At 41.6% G+C, this 25214-nt stretch overlaps 2 protein-coding genes across 2 annotated transcripts in view; one reads left to right on the top strand and one right to left on the bottom strand.

The window, feature by feature from the left end:
• The window catches only part of LOC133121501 (lysyl oxidase homolog 4-like), a 37426-nt gene extending 24088 nt beyond the window's left edge, over nucleotides 1-13338 (top strand). The window contains exons 10-15 of the mRNA XM_061230704.1: nucleotides 703-865; nucleotides 1284-1527; nucleotides 4240-4355; nucleotides 5915-6051; nucleotides 9728-9839; nucleotides 10298-13338. Of these exons, the coding sequence (XP_061086688.1) occupies nucleotides 703-865; nucleotides 1284-1527; nucleotides 4240-4355; nucleotides 5915-6051; nucleotides 9728-9839; nucleotides 10298-10368 (843 nt within the window). The 3' untranslated portion in view covers nucleotides 10369-13338. The remainder of the gene's footprint in view (nucleotides 1-702; nucleotides 866-1283; nucleotides 1528-4239; nucleotides 4356-5914; nucleotides 6052-9727; nucleotides 9840-10297) is intronic.
• A 2632-nt stretch (nucleotides 13339-15970) lies between these two features.
• r3hcc1l (R3H domain and coiled-coil containing 1-like) lies at nucleotides 15971-24102 on the bottom strand. The gene is made up of 7 exons (XM_061231566.1): nucleotides 23956-24102; nucleotides 22386-22958; nucleotides 21210-21394; nucleotides 20527-20597; nucleotides 19648-19743; nucleotides 18458-18598; nucleotides 15971-17544 (listed from the first exon to the last, which is right to left on the bottom strand). Exons 2-7 carry the CDS (start codon nucleotides 22923-22925, stop codon nucleotides 17492-17494), a joined length of 1086 nt encoding a protein of 361 aa, XP_061087550.1. The 5' UTR covers nucleotides 22926-22958; nucleotides 23956-24102; the 3' UTR covers nucleotides 15971-17491.
• Nucleotides 24103-25214: the final 1112 nt, after the last annotated feature.

Below are 25214 nucleotides of genomic sequence, written 5' to 3'. Positions count from 1 at the left end.
AGGTTTGTATGTTTGGGTACATTGGGATACAGTTTGCAATGGTTGTTTTTCAATGCTGCCTTGTTTCCTCAGGAGAAGTAATTGCAGGTTTCTCAAATAACGCTTGACCACTCCAGAAGAAAAAACTCAAGAAACTTAAGAAAACACACATAAAAATAGATCTTTGTTGCTTGGAATGGAGAAAAGCATTCTGTGTTATTGGCACTTGTACAGTACAATAAATTATTATCATAAATTCTATTCGGTGGGAGAAGGAGCAAAAATGTGATGTGTATCACTAATAATGGCAGCATATTAGCAGTCCTAGCTGCTGTGTATTTTTTGTTAAGTGTGGATACCTTTGCCACTGTGGATATGGTGTGTGTGTGTGTGTGTGTGTATGTGTGTGTGTGTGTGTGTGTGTGTGTGTGTGTGTGAGAGAGAGAAGCTGGCTGATGTTGTTGGGTGCTCACATTGCTAAGGGGGCCCCTTTGTGTGTGAAGTTATTACTGGTGTGTTTATCTGGGCGCAAGCAAGTTGCTAAGGAGATGAAATGATTTGGGTTGTGTAGTGGGAAACTAAGTTACAAAGGAGACCATTGTGTTTGTCTCCAAGAGTATTAGTGTTGCCGGATGTTGGGAATCAGTGTTGTTATTAGAATAATATCAAGTGTGAAAAGCTGAATGCTGTTGCTAGGTGTGCTAATGCTACACTGTGACACAGGAAACGTGGTACTGGTCAGGAGACCCCAGCGCCAGTGAGGTGGTTCTGAGTGGGACCCACTGCATAGGGAAAGAGCTCTCCATTCAGAAGTGCCGCAGGAATGACCATGTGTACTGCCCCCGCGGGGGTGGCTCCAAGGCAGCAGGAGTTAGCTGTGTGGAAAGTGAGTATATATACACACACACACACACACACACACACACACACAAGGCAAAGCTCACAGACATGCACTGAACAAATGGCTGTCTTAACAAGCGTTTTTAGTCTTCTAATAAGACTTTTTCTCTCAAGTGGAAAATGTTAGCTTGTTTTAAATTACTATTTGCTTGACAAGTGACATTTTCTCACCCCATTGGCGAATCTTGAAATGAGTCAAACTTTCTCACCTCATTTGTGGTTATTTTGTCTCATTTAGCAAAAAAGTAATATAGTTTTTCAAGTCACATATAAGACTAAGATTGTTAAGACTGGCTGATTTTTTTCCCCCTGCGTGCACACTGTAGTCATGCGGTGAAGCAGTGTGGTTTTTTATTAGTACTGAATTACCAACCCCCCTCACCCCCCAATCCCACCCCCAACAGCGGCCCCCGACCTAGTAGTAGACGCTCAGTTGGTCCAGGAGACGGCCTACCTGGAGGACCGGCCGCTGCACCTGCTGACCTGCGCCCACGAGGAGAACTGCCTGTCTTCCTCCGCCGCTCGCATGAACTGGCCCTACGGATACCGCCGGCTGCTCCGGTTCTCCTCGCGAATCCACAACGTGGGCAGGGCCGACTTCCGCCCCCGCGCCACCCGCGAGTCCTGGGTCTGGCACCAGTGTCACAGGTGAGCCGTCTCCGTCTCTTAACATGAACTTTCACATTCATGTTCATTCTAACAATACAGTCCTAAAGGCAGTACAGGAGTCAGCCCCCAAGGCCCTTCTCCCGCCCATAAAGAAACTGTAATGATTATACTTTGTGCTGAGTTATGGAGTAAAGTCCACTGCAAAAAAACTGAAAATAAGTATTATATTTATACTTAAAAATTCTATTACTTTTTTGCTAAATGAGACAAATAAACTGCTAATAAAGTGAGAAAGTTTCACTTGTCAAGCAAACAGTAACTTAAAACAAAGTAATTTTCTACTTGATAAAAAAAAAAGGTCTTAAGTCTTATTACAAGGCTAAAAACGATTATTAAGACAGCCATATTTTGCAGTGTACAGTAGCTGTTTGGTGTGGAACTGGAGTCTAGTCAAACTTTATTACCATGTTAATTGCTAGACTTAGGGCTGGTTTTACAGACACAGATTAAGCTTAGTCCTAGTCTGAATTTTAAATATATAAAACTAGGCTTCATTGTTGCCTGTGAAACTGGCCCTTAGTTCTTGCTAACATTGCTAAAGCATAAGACCAGGGCTGCAGTTATGAAGTCTCAGGCCTGGGACAAAATATATCGGGAGCTGCCCCATCCCCCCCCCCACATATATTTTGTTACTAATTAACTAATGAATTAATAGCTACACCCATGTCCTGGGACCACCTACAGTGTCATAGTGTCATAGTTGTCCCCCTCTATCAGCGGCCCTGCATAAGACAACATTAAACAACTTGAAACCACCACTTACGCACAAACAGCCCAGTTCATAAGCTCATAATCTATGTGAAACAAAATACATTTTACAGTGGTTACCTTAACAGCTGGTTGTGGAACTGGGCCAATAACTATAGCTACTGCAGATAGCCGCAGGTTTACAGTGGTGGCTGTTTTTTTCACCCCTTAGTAAAGTAATTACTCAGAGACGCCTCAGTAATTATACAGCTGTACAAATGATGATTAATTAAATGACTAACTTGAAGTCACTCTAGATCAGGAGTTCACAGTCCTGTTCATGGAGAAACTGTGTTGCAATTCCTAAATGCACTACAAATAAAGCTATACTATATTTAGACTTGTATTTCTATTATTTTTGCTAAATAAAACAGTTTGACTCATTTCAAGATTTGTCAATGATGTAAGAAGATTTCAATTGTCAAGTTACTTAAAACAAGCTTGTATTTTCTACTTAAGACATTTAGTGTTTTTTCACAGTGTATAAAGAACAGTTACACTGCATTTAGTTAGATATTTTAATGTCTTAATATCTTAAACCATATTAACTACAGAAAATGAATATCCCATATAAATGTATGGACTGTTAATCGGCCAGATGAGTTCTCAGACAACTAAAGCTGTAATGTGCTGTGGTATATGCAAAATGTCCTGTCATATGGGATGGTATTTGGGGGCCATACTGTACCCATGACTGGGTAACATGAATAACATAACTGGGTAACATGTCTGTGCCCCTGAATTACATCACTGTCTGTGAGGATGGGATACAGTGACATCACTGCCTTAATATTGAAAAAGACAGTGCTAATTTGTACTATGTACTATTTTGCTAGGTCAATAAGTAGGGCTCTACTGCCTGGCATACCTTGAATCCACTTCAGTGCTTGTGCAGTCATAATAAGCGTCAATAGACTGTAAAACAAAAAAACAAAAACGTATTTGCGGAATAAGACAAAATATTGCCAATGAGGTAAGACAGTCCAGACTCATTTCAAGATTTGCCAATGGAATACGAAAGCAAACATCACATAACTTAAAACAAGTTAATATATTCCACCTGAGAGCAAAAAAAAGGTCTTAATTCTTATTACAAGACTAAAATACTTAAGACAGTCACTTTTTGCGGTGTACCCTGAAGCTCTCACACGAGCAGGTTCTTCACTGGCAGTGGCTGTGCTATTGTGGCCTCTGGAAAGGAAAGGCTGGATCCTATCCCAGCCACCAAGCGCAGTGCCAGCATACAGTGCCAGCCAGCGGATACTTAGATCCCTGTCCCAAGGTGAAAAATATAAACACTGACACAAAACAAAGTTAACCAAGCTAGCTGTAGTAATTTCTATAGAAGGACCCTTTCACCATGATCTAATCAGGGTGGGTGTAATGGGGGGAGGATTTAGATGGTAATTTAGGATAATTGAAATTCTTCTTGCCCTGACCATTTACTTATCACATGGCAGAAGTATGCAGTTCTCTGCAATGTCTGTTGTTGTTGTTGTTGTTGTGGAGGGTTTGCAGTCAAGCAGTGAAAAATGTATTTAGCTTTGTGACGCACTATGATAACGCGTTTGCATTCTTAAGAAGGTCTAGAGAATGCACGCAGACACACACATGCACGCACAGTTTTTCAGTGAAAGCACTCTGAAATATTGTTGATGCGTGCTTCGAGAGGTAACTGTGGACTATTTTAACTAGAGTTTCATTTTACCATCTGTAGCCTGTTGTCTCACTGCCTTTTTTCTCAAGATTTCTTTTGTTTCTAAAAAATCACACTGAATACAATTTTCACCATGCAATTTCTGCAAATCAATGTGAAATCAATGTCAGTCCTGGCGTTGGTCCCTGCTTTAATAGCATGCAGGCAGCTAGCACTCCTGATATTTAATTGGCTCTCTGTTTTTACTCACATGCTAAAGCCTAGCAACTCCTCTCCGTTTCCTTCAGACACTACCACAGCATTGAGGTGTTCACAAACTATGACCTTCTGACACTGAATGGCACCAAGGTCGCAGAGGGACACAAAGCCAGCTTCTGTTTGGAGGACACTACCTGCCCTGACGGTACGTCATACACAGCGGTTGGCTTGTCAGCCTGAAAATGATGAGGTTGAAATACCTATAATCCCACCTGCATAGTTCATATTAGTCTGCAGTGAATTCCTTTTCTCATTATTGTATTATGCAGTAGAATTCTATCTCATTACAACACAATTTGGTCACATTCACAAATTCCTTGACTTGGGTGGATTTTCTCCTTGGTCCAGGATGACCACGATGAACATGCAAAGATGGGTTCATTTGTGCAGACTGTGAATGCTTGAAATACCCATGAATATGTGCTCATTGTCCAAATGCATTTCAAATCACCATCCTTTTCAGTATCCCTTGCAATCAAAGCTTATACATGCACCATACCCAATTACAGGGCAATGTGGTCTTTGTCAGGATTAAATAGACTCGACAAAATGGAGCTTGATACTATTTAAATCTCTTAAGTGATGTGATTAAAAAGAGCACTACCACATTATATACAATTTAGAGAAAGGGAAATGACCTGCCAGTGGCCCTGGATTATCCAGTTAATTGGCATGCTAACCGTGCAAAAAACAACAAAAGTAGGGTCAAGGATTGTGATCAATGTGAAGGGCAGATTTATGCCTCGGATTTCGCAAGCTCTTGAGCTCACATTATGCCATTTCTTTTGTAAGTTGGCCATATATTATATATCACTATAGTGTATTAAGACACATGTATGTATTCAATTACATTTTATTTGTATAGCTTCTTACAATACAAGATTACATTACATTACAATAATGGCATTTGGCAGATGCTCTTATCCAGCGCGACGTACAACAGATTGTCACAAAGCTGCTTTACAAAGAGCCCATCCTTGAGGCCCCCTCAGAGCAAGCCTAGGGCGACAATAGCAAGGAAAAACTCCCTGACTAACGGGAAGAAACCTTGAGCAGAACCAACCCCAGAGGGGGAGCCCATCTGCTTCCGGCCGGCAATAGGCAAACAGTTTAAGTGTACTGTTATATGCAATATACAAATACATTCAATTAATACATTAAATCATTAATTATACAAATAATAAATTATGCAAAACTTATGTGTATTTATGTGTCATCATTACCTTGGACTTATTATTATCATGTCTAACATAGTCTAATTGGAAATGTAAGATTACAGTAGTTTTGGGGGGGGATAAATGTGCTGATTAGATTAAGCAGGGGACATCTAACCCTGGAGCAATGCGAGGTTAAGGGCCTTGCTCAAGGGTCCAAAGCTATCTTATCTTGGCTACACCAGGACTTGAATCACCAGCCCTCTGGGTCCCACTCATGCGCCTTATTCACTAGGCTGCCCGCACATTGCTTAATGCTTAATGCTTGATGTAGATTGCTTCAGTAAAATATACAGTGGTAAAAATTGATTATATGTAAATGTCAAATGTCATCTGTGTTAATCATTTTGGACAAGAATGTCTGCTAGATGCTGTAATGTACTCTAGTCGTACCAAATGCATACCCACATATGGTGTATTCATCCATTTCTAAAAAAAAAAAAATTCATGGATCGTAAAAAACTTTACTGTTTTCTTCCCTGGTGGGCAGGACTGCAGAAACGCTTTGCCTGTTATAACATGGGGGACCAGGGCATCTCAGTGGGCTGCTGGGATACCTATCGGCACGATATCGACTGCCAGTGGATCGATATCACCGACATCAGGCCAGGGGATTACCTCTTCCAGGTCAGCGTCTGCAGTCGTGTAAATCAACAGTAGCACAGCAGCCATTTTGCTCCAGAATGCTCACCACACATTAGCTTAGGTGGAGTGGGATAATGCCACAATGCTAATGATACCATACCCTAGAATGGAACGTGTGTTGTTCAAGCTATAGGGCTCATAGTGCTTTTACTGACTGAGCATCTTTTGACTGGTCAAAACTGGTTTTGACAGTGATTGAAAACAATGGGGCCTGATGACAACCAATGATTGGTGCAAAGCAAATACCATGACCAATGATTGGTGCAAAGCAAATACCATGATTGGTCATGTTATTAGTTTTATGGGCACTAAAAGGATTTGCATGTACAAAAGGTCTTTGTGAATCAGGCAGGGTTTGTAAAGTCTTGCTTGTCCATCACTGCTGTCCTGTCTGGATGTTTATTTACCCGGATACTCCAGTAAAGGAGTGGGATATGTGCTTCTGCTTTTAAATCTCTCTCATTGAGGCTGGCTGGATTGCATAAATGTGAACATAGTCTTCCAACTTTGACTTGCAAGACAATGGGGAATTTTTTACCATAATAGTTACTGCAGATACCATGCATGAATCAGTTGCTGGCCTCCCTACACAGTAGAATTGTTCTGCGTGAGATTGTTCAGATGATTTCAATATGCCAATATCCCAGTCCCAAAATCCTCAAATTTAGCTAATTTTATTTTTATACATCACAAACCATAAAAAGATGGGTAAATTGGAAGTTCCGCTTTAATTACACAGTGTATCCAGCTCACTTCTGTTTATTTACTTGACTTGTAGCAGTGAAAGATGCATGTGTATTTTTGGAGTTGTCAAGCATGCTTAATCCCAAGGCTGTGGCACTCTTAGGAGAACTGTGGTGAGACAGAGATGTTTGTCTCTGACAGAAATGCAGAGTAGTGCTCCCAATTACAGAGAAAGAGCAAAAATACTGTTCCATCCAACCTTGGAGCCCTTTTTTGGGAATAATAGATTCAATAGGTTCATTTTTTAAAACCTAAAATAGTTCAAAACAATTATGCTATATTTCAAGTTAGCCTATATCAGATATGTCTTGAACTAATCAGAAATGAAATGGCTCAATCAAACAAAATTCTCTTTTGGAGAAATTGCAGAACTGAAATAGCTAGAAGTCAGAATTGTCAGAAGTCCCCAACTGCCATGTGAAATGTTTAAATAACATTAAATAATAGCACTAAATAAGTCCCCTGCTTTATTTCTGGTATTCATTTGCATTTTTTAGCACCTTCCATTGGCAGACAGGTCCTTGTGCCTAAAAAGTTATGTTATTCGAGGATGTAAAGGAAAGAGTCTGTGTTTAAAATGGTGGGGCAATCTACGAAGCTGTTATTAAGAAAATGGTCCAATGTGCAAGCAGGAAGCAAGCAGGAACATTTATATCAGCAGTTTTACAGCCAATCCCTAAATAACCCAGCTATTATAGAATAGCATTGCATGAACCAGAAGGGGTCAAATCTTTGTGTTGTGGGGTGCTCTAAATTGGGCTATGAATTTAAATGTCTTTCCAAAATGGAAAGTATTTACAGCATATTATTGCATTGCTATAGCCATTTATTATGTATAATTATTGTGAAAAAATTATAGTGTTTATAATTTGTAAAAAAAAAAAAAAAAAAAGCAGCCCTGCAAAAACTTGAAGTGCTCAGTTTATTTGGTTTGGGGATAATGGAAAAGTAATCTTATCTCAAACATACCATTTTTTATTTTTGTTCATGCTGCAATAAATGATGCATGTGGTTCAATTACTCAATGTAAGGAACACTAAGTCCCTTGAACACTAAGTCCCTAAAGTTGAGGCAAATCTGCAAAACAAGTCTTTATTCCTCTTTTCCTCCTGGTCCAGACTTCCCTTCTTCCCTCTCTCCTTTTATCTCTATCTCACTCCCTCTGCTGCTATTCAGTATGTGCCCTTAGCCATGGCACGACTCACAATGCATCCAGCCACAGTTCAGCAAGTTAATTTTTCTCTTGGGTTTTTTCCCCATACCAAATTGTCATAAGTAGCAATGGCAAGTTCATTTGAAGCCGCAGTCAAATTGCAGCATTACTGATAACTGCACGCTGAGCTACTGATGAGTTTTTCAGAGACCTGCCCGCAGTACACTTTAAAGGCTGAGTGTGGGCAATGTGCCACAGCTCAAAGCCACTTTATACTTTACAGGGATCTCCGGCTGTCCTCTTTTCTCATTTAAACCCCACAAAAACAATAAAAGGTGCTTGGAGCTATGGTTACAGTATACACTGTGAGTATTTTCCCTGTATCTGTCTGGAGAGATAAAATATTTCAATTTAAATGGGAGTGGTCTGGTAGCACTTTCCCATGTTAGCGTGCTATTAGCATGTGTGACACTGAAATGCTATTACAAGCCTGCAGTAAATGACCAGTGTGACATTGTGCAACCATGCTATTGTCCTTCTTTTCCATGGCTATGCTGGTCTTTTCTATTTTTGGGGTGGTCGGGAGGTTATAGAACCTCTTATACGTCAGCAATAAAGTTTACTGTAGAACAGTCACTGAAATTGCTGGGTGTTTCCCTGAAACAAAGCCAAGTCCTATAGACATTTCACACTGATGAACGCCTGTGTGCCGCAATGCGTTGGTGCGTGTTTTTAATTTCTTGCCTAAGCATTAGCCATATAATATAGGCTTTTTAACGCATCCATATCAAGAGTGCCTTGGTCGCCAATCTTTTCTCATCATTACCTTGTTCCAAAGAGCACCTTATTGGATTTTACTGTTTACCACAGACGTGCTCCTCTCTGTTTTCTCCTATAGACAACAATTAGGGTTGTACATTAGAGTGTTAGGGTGTACATTTAATTAGAGTGTACATTTAAGACTCGTGCATATGTGAAAAGTGACCTTAGCATTAGGCAGGGCTATCCTATCATTCTGCTTAAATGTTAACACTCCACACTGCAACAAAAGCCAAACTCAATAAGTATCTTATTTCTTAGAACTAAGACAAACTATTGCCAATGAGGTGAGAAGATATGACTAATTTCTAGATTTGCCAACGGGTTAAGAAAATTTCACTTTTCTTAAGCCAACAAGCTAAACTTAAATAATATAAGATAATTTCTTCCCTTAAAAACAATGAGCATGCTAATTGTTGGGCACTCAAACTAGTTGCAAGAAAAGTGGACAATCCATTTTTTAAATACATTTATTTAAAATAATGCTCCATTATTACAGTAAGTGAAACACTACATGCTGCATTTACTGTATTTCTCTTTCAGTATTATGGAAAAGTAATTTGTGTCTTTACGGGTAGGAATCAGACGGACTGTTAAAACAATACTGACCATGACTGCTGTTTAATGACAGACCATCAGGGAATATTCATGACATAGTGCAACTGATCACAAGCAGCAGTGTGCACTGCTTACTTTTAACTCATTCCTTGCACTGGAAACACTCTTATATATCCCAACAGGGATAATGTATAACCTCATACCTATTGAAAACTATAATAACTGAATGTTAATTATTGATAATAATAATAAAACTGTTTTTGTATGAGGTAGTAATCAACATCCTAATCATTCCACCCCCTGAAATTTGTGTATGGTGTGCTTATGTAAATCTGATAGGTTTGATATGGATAATGGACTCTCCTGTTCCTCCACACTCTACAGGTGCAGGTGAACCCGTCACTGGACATGGCCGAGTCAGATTTCATGAATAATGTGGTGCGCTGTCGCTGCAAGTACGATGGGAACAGAGTCTTCCTCTATGGCTGTCACACAGGTACATACATGTCATCTCTATACATACATGACATTAATACAGCGAGTATATGAACACTGATACAATTTCTGTTCTTTTGGCTCTGCACGCCAAGACATTGGATTTGAAATGAAACGCTGAATGTCGACAAACGCCAATAACAGACTTCAGTGGCAATCAAAAGCCAAGAATCAAAAGTAGATACTGAAAGCTTTCTTATACCTGGAAGGAAGTGCTTGAATACACCTGACTAATCAGACATCTAATTACTTTTGGTCCCTTAAAATGGGACTATCGATAAAAAGGGAAGTGATTCCGACACGGATCACCTGATATGGCGGTAAATACTCTCAAATGAAAGGTGACAGACTGTCCTTTCTTTTCAAATCCAATGTGCTGGTATACAGAGCCAAAAGAACACATTTACATACATGTACGGACTGATACACATCTTTTCCGTATTCTTTGGCATTTACCAGGAGATGCCTACAGTCCAGAGGTGGAGGACCTATTTGATCACCAACAGCAGATCTCCAACAACTTCATCTAACACCAGCTCTGACCCGGGGTGCTAGTCCGGAACGTTCCACGACCGGGGCGTGATGGGATGGGGTCAGGATGGGGTCACGGAGGCAAGCGCCTCGGCGCACACGTCACATCACAGGGGGTCACGGACGGCACCTGTCCATTTATGGAGCATTGCACATGACATTGGATGCCCAATCACGGAGAGGAAGGAGGTAGGGAGAGAGACAGAGAGAGGTGGGGAGAGAAAGAGAGAAAGAGAGAGAGGGAGTGACAGCTCTGTGGTGAGTCTCACCATTGCCACAGAAGACCAGGGCACGTCTATCACATCAGTTCATCCCCCTCTTCCTTAACTCAACTTACCGTTTCATCGATTACATGCGAGAGACTATCTTGGTTCCCCTGAAACTCTTGACTTGCCTGCACCCAAGAACTTGGCAGGTGGAAGGAGGGATCTTCATAGCAATGACAGGGGACAGGTGTTGCCGTGGCAAAAGGCAGAATTTACTTCAGAACCGCTTCTCCATCAAATCTCAAACAGACATTGATTCCTCCATTAATGTTCTTTCATTTTTTTCTTTAACTTTATCAAAGGTATGTTTTAACACCTACCAAAGCTTGAATTTACACACAGATTATTATATATCATTTAAAAAAAAGACATAAAAACAGAAAAAAACTCATAAGTATGTTTTTAGATGGCATTTCTGTCTTCAATGAGTTCTGATATAATGGCATTATTGAACATTATAAGCAAAAGCAGCCCTCTGTCACAAATATCTTACACTCGTTTGGGAATGAATACGACAGAGAACAACCAAATAAATCATATTATTTTATGTTGGATCCGATAGCATGTCCAGCTGTACATCTGGAGGGAAAATATCTTTCTTACAAAAGAAGCTGCTTTGAAAATGCAGGTCTACCTGGATTTTTCCCCCAGACATATAATATCGATCTGGATATTGGTGCTTTAATTTTTTCTATCATGGTGCTATTTCATCTATTTATGACACAGTATTACCTTCAAAGACCATGTGTGTTATTGTGTATAAATAGGAATATTTTTGTTGTTAGATTTTAGAATTTTAAAATAAGTGTCGTAAGGTAATGCACATGTATTGTCATGCACAATTTTAAGCGTTGACAAAGCAAAAACAAATAAAAATCTGACTAAGCTGTAGTTTGCTATATTTCAGATTAAAATGTTTTCGTCTTTTACTGTTTTTGGAAATACTGTCATAGCAGGTTAAGTATTTTAATGAAAGGATGCACTTTATCTGTTTATCGTCAGTATTCAAGCAGTTTGTTGGAATTGTGCCCAATAAAGATAGCCAAAATTGAAAAAATAAACAGTGTAATTCTCCAAAATGGTCATCAGACCTTTTTTCTGAATGACCCTACAGCTTTCATGTTTAGCATTATTGCATTAACTATTACAGTTATTAATAGTGATGAAACAAATAAAGCGTATTATTTGGCTTAAACATTTACAAATACAGTAGATGTAACTTATATACCGTATGTCATAACTTTAACATAGTTTATGCTATTGTAATAGAGTAGTTTGTAGACTTTCTGCTTCATCTGCTACAGTTGTCCGATGATGGCAATGTGAAATTGTGTCAGTACTGTTGTGTTCCCAGAACAAGTCTTCTCAGCAAATGTCAGCTGGTCAACTGGTTATTAATGGGCGACAAACTCTTCAGTGAACATGGATTCTCAAAAAGAAGAAACGCCATTTTAATCTGGTTACCGCGGAAAGTGCATTAGGATCCTCTCGCCTTTCTCTGCTAAAGGATGGAAAACTCAGGATTTAGAAAAAAAAAACAAAAAAAACATAGACATGAAAACAGCCCCCAAATCACCCGCCCCCAAATTCCCTCACCCCAACACCCCTCACCACAAAACCATGTTTATAGCCATCCCAAATCGTACTGTTGGCTGCAAGGATTCCAGAGGATGGAAACTTTTTTTTTATTTATTTTTTTTAGCTGAAAAGGTAACAGATCTTTATATGTTCTCCTAGAGATGCTGTGGAATTCTTTTTCTTTGTTTTATTTGGCTTACCACGTTTATGTACGTTAATATTCATTAATCTTTTTAAAATACATGTTTTTTTTTAAATACTGATCTCTAATCTCCTCACAGTAAGATATGTTGTGCATTCCTGCTTTCAGAATTATTTTGGTTATATATGTGTATATTTGTGAGTGCATAAAATGTATCTCTCTTTAAGTCCTCAGATAAATTCAATCCTATATCTGTACCAGTGGTGCCTCCACCGAACATGCTATATAAAGGTGCAAAGCACAGAAAAGTGTCTTAAAGAAATAGTCCAGCCATAAAACAAAGTTTGAAATTAGCTACATTTATAACACTAAGTCTAACATGTCTTAAGTGTTTTAGACTTAAAATCGTATTTCCTTCTCTGAAGTAGAAAATATTAGCTAGTTTTAAGTTACTTATCTCACAACATTGGCAATATTTTTGTCTTTAGCTAAAAAGTGATAGAAATCCAGAGATCTTAAGTCAAAATATAAGACTTAAATACTTGCTGAGATTGACTTCTTGGGTTTTTGCAGTTCCTTTGGTCTATTTTGATGTTTTTAACCACAGAATCTCTTCTCTGAATTAACACCTCATTACTGTACCTCGTGCTACCTGTCAGAGAAATATGTTTAAAAATTGTTTGCCCGGAAAAAGAGACGGCAGTTTCTAAAGTCAGTGGATGACAGAATTTCTATGTGCTCAAGGACTGCTTTGCTCATTGCTTTGCCATTGTCCTTGTGAATCTGTGGTCAGCTCAGGAACCAATGCATCCTTAACCTTCATAAACAGTACTACACATAAACAGGGAATTCTGAGTAAATCATCTCAATGGAGAAAGCAGTCAATGCAAACTAAAGGCTTTTGGTGTTTGACTATTAAATACTCGGCCCCTCCACTACAGCTGTCTTCTGTGAACCAATAAAGCCTCCAGATGCAAACTGAATGTCTGAATTTTCCTTTTCTGTGTTTTTATTTATAATGCATGAATTAGACAGCAACATTAGATACATAGAACTGTAAGGTTATGAGCCTGATAATTGTACTCTTTGCATAGTTGTCGATTATAAAAGTGCAGACCAGATGGAAATACTCAAGTTGATTTGCTATGCATGTGGGCTGACACTCATCACCACTTAGACTGCAAATATGTTACCATTATCAAGAATTTCTTGACCTTATTTTGGTTTGGTCCATATGACATGTGACTCTGAGGAAAACAATAAATACTTACTTCTTACAGATAGCATTAGTTATTTATTGTTTTAAATAGCATACAATTTTGCTTAAAAAATCCCTGGATTAATGAATATGAATGAATTCTTCCTGCAGAGGCTGTCAAACTAAGTGCACTGACTTATCCTGTCACAAAAACAGCGAAACCCCATGCATTCTTGGAACTGTAAAATCCTCACACACCATATGTTTGAAAATTACGGGAGATGGTCATAGCTTTTATAGAGGGAAGGAACCTCTCCACCCTCCAAATTATAGTTTTTCCTCTATATTATAGTTTTTTAATGGCGGACCCATGCCTAAGACCCCAAAGTATTAGCTTTGTTTCGTCAAGGTTCTTGTTCTTGCTGTACCATGTTTGTTAAAATAGCATTGCACTTGTTTTATGCATGTTTTATGCTAATGATTGTTCTTTAGAATGTGAAGTTGATCTCTTTACAATGGATGTCCATCGAATGCTCAACTGCTTAAGGCAGGAACTCTTAGTTAATAATCAATGCTTCATCAAACAAGTCTCACATCTGGTGGAAAAAATATAAACTGTCAGATCATGGCTTTAGACTTGAACCTCTTCCCTTGAAATCCAACCTCAAATGTGCAAGTCTCCCCTTTCAAAGAACTGTGACCATTGCTGCCTGCCTGTTTAAAATCTACTTATGTGGTCATTCCAAGAACACATAATCCTAAAAAAGATGTTTTTTTTTTTTAGTTAAAAGATATAAACAAGCTTGAAAGAGGACGCCTCAGATGCAAACTCATTCATTGTGTATCCCAGAGACTATGTCCTTCTCGTCAGAGATCAGAACACAATGCAGGCATCTGCGAACAGCTAGTCTACATGGTCTCCTTTTATCCGAGAAAGGCAACTTCCTGTTTGACAGAACAGGCTTTTATTTTAAGGTATTTGTTTGTATATGAGTTTTATCCAGCGCTCTCTGGGGAGTCTAGCCCTACAAGGATGTCTGTGTTTGCTAACAACGGTCATTGCATTGCCCCTCTGGCTCTCCAAGCTCAAAGTCGGCAAACATATTGTGGCTGATGGTGTCACTGGGGCTCCAGTACGTTTGTCCTGGGGGGGAACCAGGTCTAACGCGTCCACAACTCTAGGAACATTTTTGCTGTAACCCACGAGAATTGAGCGTCTGTAGGAACATACCCTAAGGCTTGTGGGATGGAGTATCATTGCAAACACCACCTTCTTGAACTGATGCGTTTAATATGTATATACTCCCTGCTGAAAAAAACTGTTCAAGCTAGGTTTTGAAACAGCTGGTAGCTCGTTGACCTGTTCAGACCAGCACCCAGGTCAACATGGTTTGGCTGGTTGAACAGTTCAGACCAGCTCCCAGCTCAACATGGTTTGGCTGGTTGAACAGTTCAGACCAGCTCAACATGGTTTGGCTGGTTGAACAGTTCAGACCAGCTCAACATGGTTTGGCTGGTTGACCAGTTCACAGCTCTCAGCTTGACATGGTTGGACCAGTTCAAGCTGTTTTGAAACGGCGGTTTCAGTTGACCTCTTGACCATCTACCAATTCAGCCAAGCTACCAGCACTAGCTGGGTGACCAGCTCATACCCAGCTAGATCAGCTTTATGACCAGCTCGTACCCAGCTAAGGTTAAGCTGGCATTGCTTGACTTTACACCAGGGCAAACACAACTGGTGTTACTTTGATGGTTCTGCTGTAACTTCTATAGTAGGTGAGCACTGACCAAGAGCGAGGAGTCTGAACCCCCCAGAGAAAAGCACTGCTAGTGGGAGGAAAAATTACAGACCAAGCTTGAATAAACCCTCCAACAACCTCTGGACTTCACATTATTCCAGGATGCTAGCAAAACACAGGAAATTTAACTCCTATACTTAATATATTCACAGTGATGGGAAAGTGAGGTTTTGTGAACGGCACTGTGGTTGGACCTACCACATAACGAAAATAACAACTTGCCACTCAACCCATCTTAGAACGTCACTTCATGTACCGTTTATAGATTTTCTAACACTGTGTCAAACCTGGGCCCCGTTTCACAAAGAAAGGATTTCTGAGTAAAACTCAGTAATCCTGCTCTGCAGGAACAGGCCTCTGGTCTTAGCTTCTCTGCTTACATTGGTGGATACTAGTCGGTGAGGCCGAACCAATGAAATTACCTAGCTCACTACTGCCAAAGATTACAATTGTTCAAAATCTCTGGGTCACTGACAGCACACCTGTTTCAGGAGGACTAGCCCTTCCTTCACTTGCCTTGTTTTTACAAAAAACACACACAAAAACAACCAAATTCCCAAGCCAGCCACTTAACTCAACGCCTCTCTACTCACAGATAAAACAATAACAAACCGGTCATTGACATTTAAAATTATTTATTAAATCACAGATGGGTGAAGACACCATGTACAGTATACTGGATAAAAAGTATAAAAATGAAAACACTTCTAAGGTGGAAGGGCAGACAGAGGTGTTTCTGCAGAAAACTCAGAACAGTATTTGGTGTGACCTTCCATATGCGGATCCTAGAGCTTGAATCACAGGCAGTAAATGTTCAAATCTTTTTCTTCACGTGTCCTAAAAGGTAAGGTGACTGGGAGCAGAATACTCTGAGAAAAAGGCCTAGATTCAATCAACAATTAACTTTGCCCCAAAAAATTGGTTAACTTTGCCCCACGGTCCCTTTCTCTTCATAAGCGCAATTTGGTGAATTAATTTTGGTGATCGTTGAACTGCTTGAGACGAAAATAAGATCTGCACAGCTGTTGGGCCTTGAGAAAGGACCTTAACCTTGCATTGCTCCAGGGTGGGGATTGTCCCCTACTTAGTCTAATCAACTGTAACTTATTATATACAAATGAGAAATGTTGACGGAATCTAGGCCAGAGTTGGAAAGCCTGGAGCAGGGAGCTTTGCCTATCCTTTATTACGGATGATTCTCAACATGGCTGCCTTGTCGTCTCATGACCATGCACTATCCAATCACCTTTCAGCACAGAAACCAAAAGGACTTGTGACTGGATAATGAGAGCTCCATTTTCAAAGCGGCAAAGCTGTGCACCCGGCAGCAAAGGGATTGCCAAGTTGTGTGTGAGTCTTGGTTTAAACCCACATACTGAAGCCCTTTTTGGTTCTAAAAATACAGATGTTCACATATAACCTGCTCTTGAATAAATGTTTAGAGTGAGCACAGTAGAGGCAGGGCCTAATGTCTGATTTCACTTACGGGACTGGGTACCTCTAACATACACGATAGTTTAAATGAGTCAAGAGCAACTACACCATGTCTCCCTCACTCAACACATTTGTGAGGTGTCTGTACTTCTCTAGAGAAATTATGGGGGGGGGGAACATTTTCTTTGGACATTTGGTTTGCAAATAGCATTAAAGTAATTTCTAAATATTTTGTTTAATATATTTATTTGTTTAATACCCTGTTCATAAATTTTCAATTCTGGTCGTGTGAAAACATTGTTTGGACTTTGGTTTCCAATAGTTTGGGAATTATTTTAGCTTTGTTCCGCTCTGTTCTCTTACTCTAATGACTAAAATCACTGTAGCTGCTGCATCCTGCGAAAATTCCCAGGTGCAGAAGTCAGAACTTTCCGGTGTTCCTGACTTACACTAAACAAGTGGCATAGCTTGTGGCGATCCAACTGGCATCTCCAGCGTGTCTCTATGTACGTGTGTGCATTTGTGTGTATGCGTGTATGTATGTGTATGTGTGTACGTATGTGTGTGTGTGTGTGTGTGTACGTATGTGTGTATGTGTGTGTTTGTGTGTGTGTGTGTACATATGTGTGTATTTGTGTGTGTGTGTGTGTGTGTGTGTACGTATGTGTTTGTGTGTTTGTGTGTGTGTGTGAGAACTGTCCTCCTTCACTTCCCTTCCCATGCATCCTCGCGCTGTTTTGCTGCCAGCCGCTTTTGCTCTGAAAGGGAAAAGGCAAGCAAAGTATTAAATCTCTTTTCACTTCCTTTCTGCAATAGGAAAGTGAAAATGCCCAGGGTTAAACAACTGCACACATTTCTCTTAAAGTTTCCATTAAAATATTTACAGTACAAGGTATGTGTACTGAGCATGTGCTTGTGTTTATGTCTGCTGGGTGCGTGAGTCTGAGAGGTTAGTTACTCATGGCTTCCATTGATCAGCTGTGAAAGGAAACAGTGAGCCCGGGCTAACTATAATAGCTAACGTAAACCGGGAAAAGGAGAATTGTTGAACTAAGCTGATTGCAGGGTGGACTGGGTTTGCCAAAAATAACGGCAAGCACATCAGAATGGACTTTTGCAAAAGAGTATTTTTTGAAATATGGCTCCATCTAGTGGTGGATTCTGCCAACTGGAAATAGGGCAGGGGACCAGCCATTGACGATCCCCCAGAAGCTCCCAAACTCCAGTGGTCACCAGAGGTATTGCAGTTGGTGCCAAAAAGCAAATTTCCCCATTGAAATCCATTCAAAACTATGAATTTAGCCTGACAAAATTATACTATGACAGACAGGAAATTTACATTAAAACATTTCTTCATCCTGAACTACTGAGCCACACGTACAATATATCATCCCTTTACGTTTAGGTACCCAGTGCACATGTTCTGGTGCTAAAAAAGCCCCAGTAGTAATAAATGGCAGCCTCCAAAAACTGGCTTCTTGTGCCATTGAGCAGCTCCCATAGGAATCCACAGTAAACAGAAGCTGTCTCCAGTTCTTATATATCTCAATGAAAAAGGTACACAGAAAGGCGAGTTCAGGGTGGGTTCAGCTTGAAGGGGGAGGCAGTAGACAGAGAGGGATGGAATGAGGAGGAGGAGAGGGAGAAAGAGAGGGGTGTGGGGAGGTTCACCTCGCGCCTCCTGCAGTTTCTTTCTCTCAGCATCCCTCTCGTCCCGGCTCTGGGGGCTCCGCACGCCCAGCGCCCCGATGACCAGCCTGCGGGCCAGGGCTGCACTGGTCTGGGGCCGCTCCTTAGCGGGCAGGAGGTAGTCTAGGAGTGGGACACACATTTCACTTAAGAATATGATATTCTTTTTTATTTAGTTTATGCTTAGACTAAGCAGGGGGACAAGGGCCTTGCTCAAGGGCCCAACGGCTGTGTGGAAATTACTGCCGCTACACAGGGGCCTTAACCAATATTCCAATATTCCTAGTCATGTACCTTAACCACTAGGCTACAGGCTCCCCCCACAAACATCTCTTGCCAAATCCTGCATATAAATCAATCTCATACTGAGACTTAAAATCTAACTTTTTTGCTAAATATTGCCAATGAGGTGAGCCAGTTTTACTTGTTTTAAGATTTGCCAATGGGGTAAGACAATACTGGAAGAGCATATTCACAGTTATCAAGCAATTTCATAACACTTCCAATTTCCACTTTCAAAATGGAGCTCTTCCAAGCTTTTCAACACCTGTGAGAACTTTGAATAATCGCTATGGTGAGCTGTACAGAGAGAAGCCCTAACAGTCTGGTGCACCGTTAGCCGTGTACGTGCAGCGTTAGCCGCATACGTGCAGCGTTAAATGGTAAATGGTTGGCATTTATAAAGCGCCTTTATCCAAGCGCTGTACAATTGATGCTTCTCATTCACCCATTCATACACACACTCACACACCGACGGCGATTGGCTGCCATGCAAAGTGCCGACCAGCTCGTCAGGAGCATTTGGGGGTTAGGCGTCTTGCTTAAGGACACTTCGACACAGCCCGGGCGGGGGAAGTGCCGCGTACGTGCAGCGGTAGGCGTGTACGACGAGCAGCGTTAGCCGCGTACGAGCAGCGTTAGCCGCGTACGTGCAGCGTTAGCCGCGTACGTGCAGCGTTAGCCGCGTACGTGCAGCGTTAGCCGCGTACGTGCAGCGTTAGACGCGTACGAGCAGCGTTAGACGCGTACGAGCAGAGTTAGCCGCGTACGAGCAGAGTTAGCCGCGTACGAGCAGAGTTAGCCGCGTACGAGCAGAGTTAGCCGCGTACGTGCAGAGTTAGCCGCGTACGTGCAGCGTTAGACGCATACGAGCAGAGTTAGCAGAGAGTTACCTGAGCAGCTCCGGGCTTTGGCCTTGGTAGCGGCCGATGCCTGTGAGAGGGGGCGGACCTTCAACAAGGGGTGTTTGGACATGAGGGCGTCTCTGGCTGAGAAGGGTAGAGCGGGGGGGGGGGGGGGGGGGAGAGAGATTGAAAGGATACTACACTGTAACTCAAGGATCCTCAACACCAAATCCAGCCCTGGTTTTCTCTTCTCCCAGGAACTTCAGTAATCAATCAGTGCTGCGGACTGTCTTCACACCAGACTCCCAGGTGAAGGGAGGGTGGAAAACCAGCAGTGCTCAGCCCCCTCGGAATGGGATTTGATGATTCCTGGTGTAACTCGGGAGTAATGCTCAACACTGGCCCTGGAGAGGCGTGGGGTCTGTTTGTTTTTTGCTTTGACCTTAATCCAGCATCCGACCCAGCCCCATGGAAAGAGGTGAGCCAACTGCATAAGTGACCGCCTTGATTCATCACCAGTGTGATCGATGTTCTTTACAAAGAAAAGCGGTATGATCCGTTTGCCCTCTGGGACCAGGGCTGAGGATGACTACGGTTGAAGGCCCACAATGCTTATTCATTGGGCATGGCCTTACAGACCGGCATACACAGCAAAAAAAAAAAAAATGTAAATATCTTTTTAACAGATATAAGTATAAAGCATTTTACTCTTCTATTTAGACTTAAACTGTTATTTCTATGACTTTTTTGTTAAATAAGGAAAATGAGGTGAGACGGTTTGACTCATTTCAAGATTTGCCAATAGGGTAATTTTCACTTGTTAAGCCAACTTTGTTTGAGTCTCATTAAAGACTAAAATTGTTTATTAGAAATCCCCTCAAAAAACTATGTGCAACCCTGCAAGCGCTCCGTCTGTCAGAGACTCACCCGCGATGGGGCTGGAGAAGAGTCCAAGAGCGTGCATCTCATCCACCCACTGGATGTCAAAGCCCCTCTGCCTGCCCACCGAAGAGAAAAGAAAATAACAGTTAAAAGTCCCATATTTACAGAGTTTCATTTCAGGTCCTAAAATCCATAAGAAGACATTTGTGTGGTTTTAAGTACAAAAAACTGCCAACTTCATTCTTACTACTGTCCTACTTCAAGCTTTATTGGCTCTGACTCGTGCTGCACAGTAAAATGTTCAGTGTTACAAATGAACCCTTCCAGAGTGCATACAGCCCCCACTCATATGTACTGTTAATTGAATTAACACTGGGCGTTTTACTGTGTGAGGTAATATAGGTGTGTAAAAAGGTCTTGTTAAAACCATGTTACAGTGCAACCTATGAGCACAGCCTTATCGCTAAGATGTCTATTGACTCATGTTGCAGTTACTTGCTCACAGGGCATGCAAATTCCCTTGTCGGACAGGTCGGAATATGCATGGGATTTGCATGGGCTCGTGCCAAAATATTGACTCATTCAGGTTCACTGGTAGAGCTGACTGCTCATTCATTCAGATTCAGGCTAAAAGACTCACTGGTAGAGCTGACTGCTGATTCAGACTCAGACTGAGATACCCACTGGTAGAGCTGACTGCTGATTCAGACTCAGACTGAGAGACTCACTGGTAGGAGTGGAAGGCCCGCAGCAGGTCCTCGGTTTTGAACTCGCTGGGGAAGTCGTAGATCTCCACGATGTTGGACAGCTCATCCTCTCGCAGCTCCAGCTCCGGGTCCCGCTCCGGGTCCCAGTTGTAGTAATCGAACCGCGGCTCCTGGACGTCCTTCTTCTTCCCACCTTTCAGCGAGATCTGGAGAGACAACATGCAGGCGCGTTCCAATTGTGTTGGAAATTCAGGACAACTCAGCCTAAACTCAACTAATCTAAAACTCGCTAGAGCCAATTACAGTCAGGATAATCTCAAAGGCCATAAGCTTACAACAAGACATTTACAACTAACTCAAAACATCACATGGACAAAGTAAGGTGGCTATATCAGAATTACTGCCATTTTAGACTAAATCCACCTGTTGCTGTTGAAGACACAACCAATAGAGTGGCTCAAGACATCTTCACCAAAAAGGGTGCCATTGACGTTATGTTCACATAAGAAAAGTAAAAGAAAACGGACAACATATATTATGGTTACATTATAATTTCCAACAACAACGCAACCTTGTTTGGAAAAAGGGAGACCCCCTGAGGACTCTTGCTCTTTCTGTGGGATGCAATTACTGCATGAGAAATCTAATTGGATCTTCAAAATATAAACATTGCTGACCCCTGGTGGTTAAGCAAACTGACTATTTTTGCAAAGAATACTGCCAGCCTGCTGGCTATGATGAGCTTTTGTAGACTCTGCCCATCATTAATGAAAAGCTAAAATAATTATTTTTATGATGCATACTCCCCAGAAGATAAACAATCAAATAAAAAAAGAGTATATACCTAAATTGATGAATTGCTCTGGATTTGCAGGGCTTTTTGGAGGTGATCACTGTGAGGCAGTGATTCACAATGTTTTTTTAGGTCAGGACATTTTTTAAGATTGCCACCCACCATTGCAATCCATAATACCCTCTCCCTCTCTCCCTCTCTCTCTCTCTCTCTCTCTCTCTCTCTCTCTCACTCTCTCACACACTCACACACACACACACACACACACACACACACACACACACACACACACACACACACACTGCAATGTGCCTTTTTCCTTCAACCCTCACAGCACCACCCCTGTCGTCTATGTTGCCCCCCCCCCCAAGGGAAACACTGCAGTAAGGCACATGCTGGCCTACCTCCTCTATCAGGTGAGGATCCAGGCAGTCCCCGTTGTCATTGAACAGGCTGTCCCAGCTCTCCTCCTCCGGCTCTGCCTCCTGTTGCTCCAAAGAGCTCTGCTGATTGGACGAGCCTGCAGCCTCACCGTCCGCCCTGCCCCCTGGGGCTTCAGAGGGGCTACAATTACTCAGCCCCTCCCCCTCAGGCACCGGAAGCGTCCCAGAGTGAACCGGCCCACCCTCTGTCTGGTTGTCAGTCTTGTTTTCGGCCTCCCTCTCCCCCAAGTCGCCGTTGGGGAGGGCGTTGGTCACCGTCTGGTCTCCGCCTCCTCTGTCCTTCTTGGCTCTGTTGTTATTCTTCCTGTTCTTGTCGCTGTACCGGGGCCTTGTCCTGGGCTTGCCGGCAGCCTGGGCCTTGTCTCTGGAGGAGGGTTTGGGGTTAGCGGGGGCCTCTTTCACGGCACCCCCCTGCTCCTGCCGTTTCTTGGGGACGTAGAGCGCAACGTCGGGCTTTTTGGAGTGCGCCGGGGTCGGGGTGCTTTCCCCCTCCGGTTCCATCACTCACAGGAGGTTCAGACCAGCAAATGGGCTCTGTGAAACCACAGGACAGCACATGCACTCACACACACCTTTCAGACTCAGTACTCCCAGCAGCAGGAGTGTGCATCAATACACTGCTTTCCTGCAAAAATGTACCCAATTACTGAAATTCTATACAAATAGCATGCTTATAGAATGTACTGTTGTACATTAGAGACAGTTTCAGGGTGTCAAACAAAGTCCTCAAATGCTATAGTGTCTCCAGGTATTACTGTTTACTTTGAACCAGCAACCAATGAAGGCCCTGAAAAGATATGCAGATCCTTTAGCCAATGAACAGCTTAAATGACTCACTGGTGCAGAATTTTAATGAAAACCAACAGACCAGTTGTGCAGGACCACACAACTGGATTCCGACATTGATGCTTTGTAGCAGCGCTACTGAACGCAGTATCTACCTGCATTTGCTCCTGCAGTGTGCTACACCACCAGATTTCTCTATTTATTTTACCTGCTTTGTTCACATTAAATCGGGTGGTGTATCGCACGGTTGAAGCAAAGGGTCAGAAATAACTTTTTTAATGCAAGATATAGATAATGATCGATGGTTTCAATACCCATATCTGAACCATCACTGATGTCAATCAAGCTGACTTGTGGGTGTGCAATCAATGACAATGAGTGGGTTTGTTCAAATGGCAAAACATATACACGTGTAGCTCGTCATAGCTGTTTTATCTCAGTTAAAAAAGAAAAGAAAAGCTGGTTACAAAATAAATTATTGTCGCTTACTGACATTAAGTATAACTTCCGAAATTATGCACACCGAAATAGGCAAGTTGTAGAATCACGTATGGTTAGCGGACTGGCTGCTAGAAGGAAGGATAGGCTAGCTAGCTAGCTAGCTAGCTAGCTAGTTAGCTAACGTTACGTAAAGCATACCTAGATCAAAGATCTGGTTTTGTAGCCAGCCAGACTGCTAACTTAATAAGCAAGGTAAACCATTTTAGTTCGCATTTGGTAGAACTATTCATCTTGCAAAACCTACGTTAGTCACGTTGGATAGTTAAATAATGCGCGATGAGCTTTTCACTGTTTATGAGCGTTGAATAACGTAACTTAGCTAGCTACACAAACAGTTATTCAACCACCTCGCACGTTTACGTTAGCTGACTATGTAACTCTAGCTAACAATTCTGGTAGAGTGGAATTTATACACAGAAACCATAGCTTCAAGAGTAATAGACACTTATTCAATTAAACCCAAAATTGCAATTTCAAATGCAAAACACTTTCCTGGAGGGCCTGTCACTCAAGAATGGCAGCACGCGAACATCTAGCCAGCTAACGTTATGCAACGCAAATGGCAGTTAAAATGATTATTTTTTAAAAGCTTGATAGCCACGAGAGGAACACTTTGATCGATTTTGTATTTTTAAACACTGATCGAAAAGACGGTTTAAATAACTACCTTTTTCGTTCTGATATTAATCCGTAGCTTCAGTAACTTATAAATTCCCCCCGAAACACACTACCGGATGTTTGGATCTGTCCATTTTCTGTTGACGTCATAAAACACTTCCGCCCCATGGTATGTTTGGGAATCGTAGTTTTCCATTATGGCAGTGTAGGGACGGATTAATGGTTTGCATTACTATACATTAATTTAGCAGCAGACACTTACACTAAATTAAACCATTTGAAAGAGACGGAATCACCAGACGGAAACAATAGGTACATTGTTTTTTGAGAATGACAATAAAAAAGAAAATGTTAGTGACTGTAAAGAAGCAGATGGAGCTGGTGTGTTAGGTTTGAAAAGGGATAAAGTGGGGCAGAGGACAGAACCTACAATAATACCATTCTGGCCCTCATTCGTGTCAGTATGTTTCCTCCCTGAAATTGTAGTACATTTTCATGTATGATAACGGGTTCATTTCTGTGTAGGCTACTATTAATAAATGAAACTGGCCACAGAGGGCACGGCTATCAAATCAGTTCATCAGCCTTTTCCTTTATTCCTTAAATCAATGTTTTATGGATTACTTACCTGGGTAATTAAAGACAACTGATATCTTATATAAAACATGTTGTATGAGACCTGACACCCTACCCCTACAGCTGAATGTCTCTTTTCCATTACATGTCCTCTGAAACCTTTCCAGGCATTCACACTGTCGATGTGGCAGATTTTGACAATGACAGAGAGCTGGAGGTCTTCTTCAACAATATATCTTTTAGAGAGAGGTCCTATAATAGATGTTTGGGTGAGAGGTGCAGTTTCCTGGCCCCCGCCCTCTCTCTAGG

This window comes from Conger conger, chromosome 2 (genome assembly GCF_963514075.1).
Source record: "Conger conger chromosome 2, fConCon1.1, whole genome shotgun sequence".
Lineage (NCBI taxonomy): Eukaryota > Metazoa > Chordata > Actinopteri > Anguilliformes > Congridae > Conger > Conger conger.
Note: the sequence above shows the minus strand (reverse complement) of the source record. Positions and strands in the feature narration are given on the sequence as shown.